This window comes from Haplochromis burtoni, unplaced genomic scaffold (genome assembly GCF_018398535.1).
Source record: "Haplochromis burtoni strain Fernald_Lab_line unplaced genomic scaffold, NCSU_Asbu1 Contig_356, whole genome shotgun sequence".
NCBI lineage: Eukaryota > Metazoa > Chordata > Actinopteri > Cichliformes > Cichlidae > Haplochromis > Haplochromis burtoni.
This window is the reverse complement of record NW_024582717.1, coordinates 56,424-66,696: the sequence shown is the minus strand read 5'-3', so window position 1 is coordinate 66,696 and position 10,273 is coordinate 56,424. Positions and strand designations below refer to the sequence as shown.

Below are 10,273 nucleotides of genomic sequence, written 5' to 3'. Positions count from 1 at the left end.
GCTACGTGGAAAGATATGTGCATGAGATATACATGAGATATATACATGAGAGTAAGAGAGGCAAACTTGCGGCTCCACAAGTATAATTATAACGTAACATAGACTATATCGATATAAAGGATATTGTCACACCTTATATCTCGTATAAAAATATATCGATATTTTTTAAAAACTCGATATATCGCCCAGCTCTAATAGCAACATCAAGAAGAAGTAACACAAGAAGTTCGAGAGATGTGGAGTGTTAAAACAACATTGGTCCCCATGAGCACAGTGACCTCTGTGGGGCAGTGACCCCCAAACTAGGTGAGTGGCTTCAGCAGACCCCAGAATGCAGTCCTAGATACTAGTCAGGGTCCTGTCTAGTAGAGGCTCTAAGACTGCGCTTTCCTGGACGGAAATCTTGGATATCCCTCCTGGGATCTGCTGAAGCCAAGGGGTATTAACTAGTGTGTGTGTACGTGTTTGTTTATTTGTTTTCTCCATTTAGGACTCATTGATGTCATTGTTTTCCTTAATATTTCAGTCGGACACTTACCTTTGCATGGCATTTCCAGTTCCAACTAGGCAAGATGCATATATTGGTGAGTTTTATCTTTTATTAATTTATTATATATTATAAAACCTACAGTGATTGGCAATTACAGAAAAAAATGTTTCTAGCTGACCTATAAGCTGGATACAAAGTAATAATGACAAGTTCAATTTATATCAACAGTTGAAATGGAAATTTTAAAGGCATCATTGCTATCACATGGTGTCACCATGATTACCTTTTGTATATCTCCTGTGTAAATTTCTTTTCACAATATAATATTTTATTAATTTCACTAAAAAAAATTGATAAAATTTCATATTTTGAAACATTTTTCAGGGAACTAAGTCATTGCTAGCTTTAAATTAATTAGAGGGTGGTGATGATCTTTCTCCAATTGACCAGTCTGATGTATTTTCAAAGAATCAGGCTGTTAGTCGATAAGGCGATTTGTTATGTGTGAACTTCACTGTCAATTTGAAGTTGAAATTTTTAACCAGTGTTTTTCTCTTCAGTGGACTTCATACCTCTTGCCAGTATGGATACAGTCCATCACATGCTGCTGTTTGGCTGTCAGACCCCTGTGTCCACCAACAGCTTTTGGTAATGCCCAACTTTAAATTAATTTTGTTAGTGTTTTTGTTGTTAGGAAAAAAGCCAGGATCCAGGAACAAAAAAAAGGACCTTGCGTAAGAAGTGCAAGTTAAGCCTCTTTTTTTATTATTACCTACTCGAATAGATTTGCCACAGTTCTCCATGCTTTTCAGGGGTTTCTATTAGGTCATAGTACCAGGTACTGAAATACTATCTGCTCAGCTGGGTTTTTAAAGTGATCAGAGCAGGTACTAAAATGTGACGTCGTCAGACTGCATGCCACCAATTGGCTGGTCAGTGTCGCCACTTAATGAGTCACGAGAGCATCTTATTCATGAAAAATCAAAACCACCATTTTTGAAACCCAGCAACAGTTGTAATGGAAAAAACTGTAATCTTAGACTATATTCTTATTTAAATACTTAACCATTATTAAAATAATGGCTAGCTGTGAACATCAGCACAGATCAAATCTAGTTTTGTTTAGTGCACCAATAATAGCTTTTTATTTTAGTTACCCACAACCACTGACTGTGGAAATGTAAATGCAGCATAAAAAAATGACTTAAGCAAGCATCATCTTCAAATGTAATATGAATCCCAAACTTGCACCTAGCTCTCACAGGCCTGCCATTTCTCTGCCCATTGGCACGAGAGTAGTACCCCTTCTAGCTGTATATGCACCACCAGCAAGGGAGTGGTCTCTGTGTCCCCCTTTGGGCACCTAGAGGCACCCGACCCTCAGAATGAGGAAGCCTCAGTCCCTAAAGGGGCTCCACTGGCAGGGATACGCTATTTTACCTGATATGTTTCCACCTAAGAGGCCCCACTTAAGCTCTATTCAGGTTGTCAGTCCAAGAGGTCTCTCAAGCACAAAAACTTTCTCTCTCTGCACACAAAAGTATTTTTTTTACTGTCTCAGGTATAACTCCCAGTTAGCATGTTAGATGTTCAAGGTACCATGTCAGTTGTTTTCATTATTGTATTTCATTGCTGTTCACCAAGAAGGTGACTCCAACAATGTTCAAATGTTACAATCAATAAAAAATGAGTATTCTTCTTAAATAATTGTAAATTCTCAGGTTCAGGCTTCCCCGTTTCCACAGAATTGTAAACATTACTGTGAGAAACCCTTTAGCAGTGATTAGGTTTTTCAGCATTAATGTGAGATTTCTCATTTTTGAGATGTTGTACAAATGGAAGAAAGCTCTCTTACATATTTGTCTCATATGCACACTTTTTTAAAAAAATTTATACCCTAGGTGCATCTATTAAGAACCTGTGTGCACAGGATTTTTAAGATAAATTATGTTTTTAGTGTTAAACTGTAATTATTCTTGTTATCCATGAATTTTTAAATGTTACTATTTCCAAAAATAGCAAGGAAAAAGTAGTAAAGCATATGATGCCAAATTATAGTTATTCTCAGAGAAATCCTGTGTGCTGGCTCAAATTTGGGTATAAAAACTAGACTTCACTCTGTGTCAAGACTTTGCCTTAAAAAACTAAGAAATTAATGTTTTTATTTTAAGTAAGTTTTTGACAGATTGATAACATTTTCCTATCTTTATGACAGGTGCTCTAATAAAATGAACTGTAGATCAATTGAGTCCTTGGCTTGAATATTTTTTCAAATAACTAAACTAAACCTTGTTACTAATTCTGACAATGTAGTTTCATCCTGGTAGTTATATACCGTCTATGACTTCAAAGTGAAAATGCTTAGCAGTGGTTTTGACTGCTGTTTTTGCTTAAGGTACATATGAAAAGCAACATGTATTCACAAACTAAAAAACATACAAATTCTATTGGACAATTTTCTATTAGGTTATGTCTTTCTTAATGTCACTGTAAATTTACCTTATAGCTACACTGAATACATAATGTATGCTGACTGCAAGCAGATGCTGCAAGATCCAATGAGAGAGAGGCAAAGCTTAGTTATTTTTGAAGTGTGCAGTAAAGAGATGGTGGATATACTGGACAAAAATTCTTGAATATGTTGCATGAATATGAATTTGATAAGCAGAAGAAAAAGCAGAAGAACACAGAGAAGTGTTGAATGGATGTACTGAAGGAGGATATGTAGAAGGTTGGTGTGGGAGGGGGATGCTAGACATATGCCATGATGAGATGGAGCCTGGTCATTCACTGTGGCGACCCGAAAGGGTGTAGCTGATGCAACATGGTTCTTTTGATTTGATGCTATACAACTGTAATTTGGCCGTAGAATTGCTCAATGACAAATGGTCAACCTGTCCTTGACTTAGTCTTACTATTGAGTTCTTAATGACAAATATTCTCGTATTGTAATATTTGTAATATTATTTGCTTGTGCGTTTGTCTTTCATTATGTAAATGCCTCTATATGCTTGCTCCACAGCAAATGGCTAAACTGGAGATAGTTGTTTGTTTTGTTCTGTAACTGCCTTTGGGATTCACTGTTTTGTGGTAATTCATTAAGGGACTGTGGCAGTGTGCAAGGCACTTGTGAGGATGAAGCAGCAATTATGTATGCCTGGGCTCGAAATGCACCACCTACCAAATTACCCAAAGGTATGTCTATGACTTTTTCTGTATTGAACTGCTGCAGTGAAAGGGGGTGGAGTTTTATTTTTGACATTTATGTTAAAAGAAGAATCTGTAGGTTTTATGTATAATATTGTTATGTAGTGTATGCTACTCATTTTTTTCCCTCTTCTTCTTTTACTGTTTATATTCATGAGGTCTTATGTCCACTGTTAACCACTATTCTCTGTATTTTATCAGATGTTGGCTTTAAAGTTGGAAGAAGTTCAGGAATGTCCTACTTTGTACTGCAGATTCATTACGGAGATATTAGTGCTTTCAAAGGTGAGTCCTTTTGAAACATAAATATAATGTAATAAAAAAAAAATATTATGTGCTCAAATTAAGCAGCTCAAATTAAAGCAGCAGTAATTCAGTAAAAATCTGGAAAGATCCAGAGTTTGAAAAGTAATTTTAAATACTACACTAAGACCATTCACCTCTGAAATAAAATGTTGCAATCTTTTATACCAAGTGCAATAACTTCTTCTAGTGTAGTGTAGTGTATATATCATTTCTGATATTTCTTTTTTTGTTTTTATTGAGCATCAACAATGTAGTACAAAGACATAGATATAGCAAGGCCACAATGCTCCTTTATATATATACTCCACCCCAAGAACATATTGGACACTGATCCAGAAGGAGAAAGAAATTAAAATAAATAAATGAATAAAGTGAATTTAAATGAGGTACAAGGAAGTTCACCATTTTTGAAGATGTGCCCTTAAAGGGGAATAGTTTACACAAAATGAATCCCAATCACACAGAAAAAAAAAAAAAGGATTTACGGCAGCTGTCAAGCATCTTTCAGGTGGATATGGTTTTAATTTACTCTAAATGTTTTAGCAATGTATCCCAAACAGCAAAGAATCTCTCCTTCGACCCCTTGAGAGCGTACTTTATCTTTTCCAACTGTATAAATTGTGTCAGGTCACTAAACCACAAAGCCGCTTTGGGTGGCTTTTTTGACTTCCAATGCAAAAGTATCCTTCTGCGTGCAAGCAGTGTAGTGAAAGTGATTATGTTTTTATGACTCTTCCTTAATGTTCTATGTCCTCTCTCTGACACCAAATATACCCATAGCTGCATTGGGTTGAAGCTCAACATTCAATGCTTCGGACAATGTTTTGAAAATTGTTGACCAGTAGGCTTTTAAAGTTGGACATGACCAAAACATATGTGTTAAATCTGCAGAGGGATTTCTACATCTCTCACAGCTTGCATCTATGTTTGGAAATATTTTGGCCAGTCTTGCCTTGGAGTAATGAATGCGGTGTAGAATCCTGAACTGTATGATGTTTAATTTGGCACAGAAAGTGCTGTTGTTTACTCTTAAAAGAGCGCTCTCCCAGGTCTCCTCCTCCAAAACCACCCCCAGCTCATTCTCCCAGTCTGCTTTGATCTTTGCCATTGTTATATTCTGAAAGGAGGCTATACAATTACTAATTCTTCAGATTAGACCTTTAGGCTTAAATGTCAGTTTCAACAGATCATCTACAGCAGTAAGTGGAGTTATATTTGGAAAGTCAGGGTTGTGATGCTGAAGGAAGTGACGAACTTGGAAGTATCTAAATAAGCTGGGCCGAGGGAGGTCAAATTTGTGTGATAAATCCTGAAAACTTGCCAAGACACCGTCTATATTAGATTAGATTAGATGAAACTTTATTAATCCCTCGGGTGGGTTCCTCCGGGAAATTCAGTTTCCAGTAGCAAAGCACCGAAAGAAGTTGCATGTTACAGATACATTAAGGGGAATGAGAGTAAGGATATAAGCATAAATACACCATATATACACATATACACATATATAGATACAGAATATACAATATGGATAAATAGGATTGCTCATTTGAGTGAGTATATTGCACAGTGATTATTGCACAGTCAAATATAAGAAAAAAGACAAAACAAAAAACAAATATTGCAAATATTGCACAGTGTAGAAAAGCACCTACAGCTCAGTTGTTCCCGCCCTCCCTTGTCCCCCTGTTTCTCCTCCCTCTCCCCTCCAGTGAGGAGTTAAACAGTCTGATGGCGTGTGGGACAAAGGAGTTTTTAAGTCTGTTGGTTTTTGACTTTGGGAGAAGCAGCCTGTCGCTGAATAGGCTCCTCTGATTGTTTACGACCGTGTGCAGAGGATGCCCAGCATTGTTCATAATGTCCAGCAGTTTCTTTAGTGTCCTTTTCTCTGCCACTGTCACCAGAGTGTCCAGCTTCATGCCGACCACAGAGCCAGCCTTCCTGATCAGTTTCTCCAGCCTGGATGAGTCCTTCTTTGCTGTGCTGCTCCCCCAGCACACCACAGCATAGAAAAGTACTCCAGCAACCACTGACTGGTAAAACATCCTCAGGAGCTTCCTGCAGATGTTAAAAGACCTCAGCCTCCTGAGGAAGTACAGTCGGCTTTGGCCTTTTTTATACAGGTGCTCTGTGTTGCATGACCAGTCCAGTTTATTGTCCACCCACAGCCCGAGGTACTTGTACTTGTTGACCACCTCCACCTCCTCCCCCTCTATCTGAACTGGCAGTGGACCTTCTCTGGACCTCCCGAAGTCCACAACCAGTTCCTTAGTCTTTGAGGTGTTGAGTTGCAGGTGGTTTGTGTGACTCCATGCGACAAAGTTCCTCACCAGACTTCTGTACTCCTCTTCCTGATCATCCCAGATACACCCCATGATGGCTGTGTCGTCTGCAAACTTCTGAATGTGGCATAATTCAGAGTTGTAGCAGAAGTCAGAGGTGTACAGGGTGAAGAGAAGAGGGGACAGCACAGTTCCCTGTGGTGCTCCTGTGCTGCTGACCACTGTGTCAGACGTGATGTCCTTCAGCCTGACGTACTGTGGTCTGTCGGTGAGGTAGTCGGAGATCCAAGCCACCAGGCAGGGGTCCACCTCCATCCTGTTCAGTTTTTCCTGAAGCATACAGGGCCGGATGGTATTAAAGGCACTGGAAAAGTCAAGAAACAGGATCCTGACCGTGCCTTTTCCCCCATCCAGGTGTGAGTGGGCTCTGTGTAGGAGGTACAGGATGGCATCCTCCACTCCGACACCCGCCTTGTATGCAAACTGTAGTGGGTCCTGGGCATGTTGTACCTGTGGTCGGAGGAGGTTGAGGAAGAGCCGCTCTAGAGTCTTCATAAGATGTGACGTCAGTGCCACCGGTCGGAAGTCATTCAGCTCATTGGGCCGGTTCCTTTTGGGGACCGGGACGATGCAGGATGTCTTCCATAGGGCGGGCACTCTCCCCAGTCGCAGACTGAGATTGAAGACTCGTTGTAGCGGCTCCCCAAGTTCAGCAGCACACGCCTTTAGCATCCTAGGACACACCTTGTCTGGGCCTGCTGCCTTTCTGGGGCGAAGCTTCCTCAGTTGTCTCCTGACCTGATCCACTGTGACACTGGGAGATGTTTGGGAGGAGGGGAGGGGGGGAGATGTCTTGCTGCTGAGAGAGGGATTGGAGGAGGGGGGTGTCATGGTGTCAGGAAGGGGGGGAAGCGAGGGAGGTAGGAGAGTGGGGAGAGGACTCTGTAGTGAGGGTGGGGGGTTGTGGGCTGGTCAAATCTGATGAAGAAGTTGTTGAGTTCGTTTGCCTTCTCCACAGTCCCCCCCACTGTGCTTTTCTTGGTGTTGTGGCCTGTGATGATTTTCACACTATTCCAGACCTCCCTCATATTGTTCCTCTCCAACTTCTGCTCCACCTTCCTCCTGTAGGTGTCCTTTGCGTCCCTCAGGCAGCGTTTCACCGCCCTCTGTGCTGCTTTCATCTCCTCCTTCACTTTGCTCCTGAAAGCCTTCATACAAAGCCTATATACATGTCAGAAAACTTATGGAGGCCTCGTCTCTGTCAAAGAGCAAATTCAGAGTCTAATCTGGCGGGAAGGAAAAGGTGATTATTGTGTATAGGGGTTAAATGAAGAAGATTTTCAAACCCAAAGTTCTTTCGAAATTGAGCCCATATTCTGAGGGTGTTAATAACTATAAGACTGGTGGTGTGCTCCTGTGAGGAGATTGGAAGGCTCGAGGTGACCAAGGCTCTAAGAGAGGTGGCGATGCAAGATGCCGCTTCAATTTGGCACCAGTCTTCATCAGGGGTATTGAGCCAGTATATGATTTTTTTTTTAACATTTGAGGACCAATAGTAATGGCGGAAATTTGGAAGTCCTAAGCTGCCTAGGTCTTTAGGCCTCTGTAACTGATCCAGACATATTCTTGGTTTTTCCCCATCCCATATAAATGAGATAGAATAGAATAGAATTCAACTTTATTGTCATTGCACATGCACAGGTACAGGGCAACGAAATGCAGTTTGCATCCATCCAAAAGTGCTTTACTGATATAGATATATTACAATATATATTAACAATAATATAGATATGTAAGTATATTACAGAAATGGGTCTATTATGGTATGTATAATGGTATGTATATGGTAAGAGATCAGAGCTTTATCAATAGATTTAAAAAATGATTTTGGAAGGTAAAGTGGGATACACTGAAAAAGATAAAGAAACTTTGGGAGTATATTCATTTTTATACAATTTACCTTCCCTGCCAACGACAAATGAAGTGGCTTCCATTTCTTTAAGTCTGATTTGACCTTTTCAAATAACGGACAGAAATTTTTTTCATAGAGATTATGCAGATCTCTTGTTATATTTATGCCTAGGTATTTGAATCCATTTTTGGCTGTTTTGAAAGGTGCAGCACTATTCTGTATTTGAAGAGCCAGATCGTTAACAGGATAACATTCGCTTTTACTGAAGTTCAGTTTGTACCCAGAGAAGGAGCCAAAGCTGCTTAAGGTGTGAATAATATCGGGGACAGATGAAACAGGATCAGATACATACATTAACAGATCATCTGCATAAAGGGACACTCTATGCTCTTTATCCATCCTATGGATACCCGCAATTGATGGCAAGGTTTTGAGTGTAATAGAGAGGGGCTCTATGGCCAGGGCGAATAACAATGGACTTATTGGAGAGCCCTGACGGGTACCCCTTGTCAACTTAAAATAACGTGAACATTTACCATTTATGATTATAGAGGCTTTGGGTGATGTATATAAAAGTCATTTCTGATATTTCTAACATTAGTTTTCTGTTGTTTTTCAACCAAACACACAGTTGTAGGTTCTCTACATTTAACCTTTGGTGAATCTCTCAAACCTAAATACAGTATTGTACAAAAGTCTTGAGTCACCAGTCATTTCTTAATATTTTGCTAGGAAATGGGGAGTAGGTGCACAAAACACTGTTTTGTGCTGCCTGTCTGCTGACGGCCTCCTATAACATGCTTCAGCTTCACTCTACATGGATGCCTTTGCCTTTCTGCACGCCTTCCTATCTGAAGAACTATAAAATTTTCCTACTTGTATAGTTAAATAAATATCTACTATATTACCCAAAATGATTTATCATTAGTGGACAATGACAGTAGGTGCAGGATTTGTTTTAGAACCATTCCTTTAGCAAAAGAAGCAAGGAAACACTTCACTACACATAACACTTCATTACTGGCAAATTGTACATAAATTATCAAAAATAAAAATATTATTTTGCATAAAAATGTTCCCCATGGATTAACATTTCTCCTCAACATGTTTAGGACTGAGCTTAAACATTTCATACTTTCTTTAATTTACAGTAAATGCATCAGATTGTATAAAATTTGTCATGAGAGGACCACATATCTTTTGGGAAAAAAATCAGCTGTTAAGAACTTAGAAAAACAGATTTTAAAAAAGTATTAAAATATATAGTTTATAAAGTTTTTATATCTACAAGAGACAAGGCAAAACTGTTGGTTAAACGGTGCACATTTGCTCAACCAAGTGATTTCTCAGAGATGCTATTCTTAAAGTTTTAGCTGAGCTTCCACTTGCCAGTTTTATTAAACTGGATTTGACACCTTCTCTTCTTTATGAAGGCTTTCCTTGCTAACTTGCTAAAGGAGTTATTACAAACTTTCACGCACTACAGTCCATCTTCTCTATGTCACACAAGTTGTATCTAACTTGGGTACCACCTAAATTTGGTAAAAATTTGTCAACTTTCTTGAACACTGGCCTTCACCTGTTAGCCTCTGGCCTTCTAGCCTGGGCTGATCAATTTGAGCTAACCAAGCAAGCCAAGGAAACTGCTGTTCTGTGTCACTTGTTCATTGACTTCAATGGGCCACTATTTTTAATTATTGATATTAATAATATTGGGCCATTGATATTATTAATATTGGCTATTTATTGATCCCTCTCTATCAACATTTATAACAACCAATAAATAAAAATTTATAAAGTAAACAAAAGTGTTGATTTTGCATATTTGTCCACCAGATGGTGCACTGCAATTTGCCAGTTGCAACACCTGTGTTTGAAATGCCAAAAACACACCAGCTGATATGAGCAGAGTAGTGCAGCACATGAATGAGTAAATAAAGGACTTCACATAATAAGTGTTTGTTTATGTTTTGTGTTGGAAAGAAAAAGAAATTGTCTGATACATTAGAAGATCAGGGGCCTGTTCTTCGTACCTCGCTAAGTAAGTTAGCTGGATTAGATTGTTGACGATTTCGCGTG

At 39.2% G+C, this 10,273-nt stretch overlaps 1 protein-coding gene across 6 annotated transcripts in view; it reads left to right on the top strand.

Annotated features, from left to right (window-relative positions):
* pam (peptidylglycine alpha-amidating monooxygenase) overlaps positions 1 to 10,273 on the top strand; it is a 44,938-nt gene that overhangs the window by 18,192 nt on the left and 16,473 nt on the right. For all 6 annotated transcript variants that reach the window (XR_006055457.1, XM_014340330.2, XM_014340331.2 and 3 more), the window contains 4 exons: positions 527 to 584; positions 1,051 to 1,138; positions 3,594 to 3,685; positions 3,899 to 3,982. Coding sequence is in view for 5 of the 6 variants with exons in the window: in XM_014340330.2 (XP_014195816.1) it covers positions 527 to 584; positions 1,051 to 1,138; positions 3,594 to 3,685; positions 3,899 to 3,982 (322 nt within the window). In the remaining variant the exon portion in view is untranslated. The remainder of the gene's footprint in view (positions 1 to 526; positions 585 to 1,050; positions 1,139 to 3,593; positions 3,686 to 3,898; positions 3,983 to 10,273) is intronic.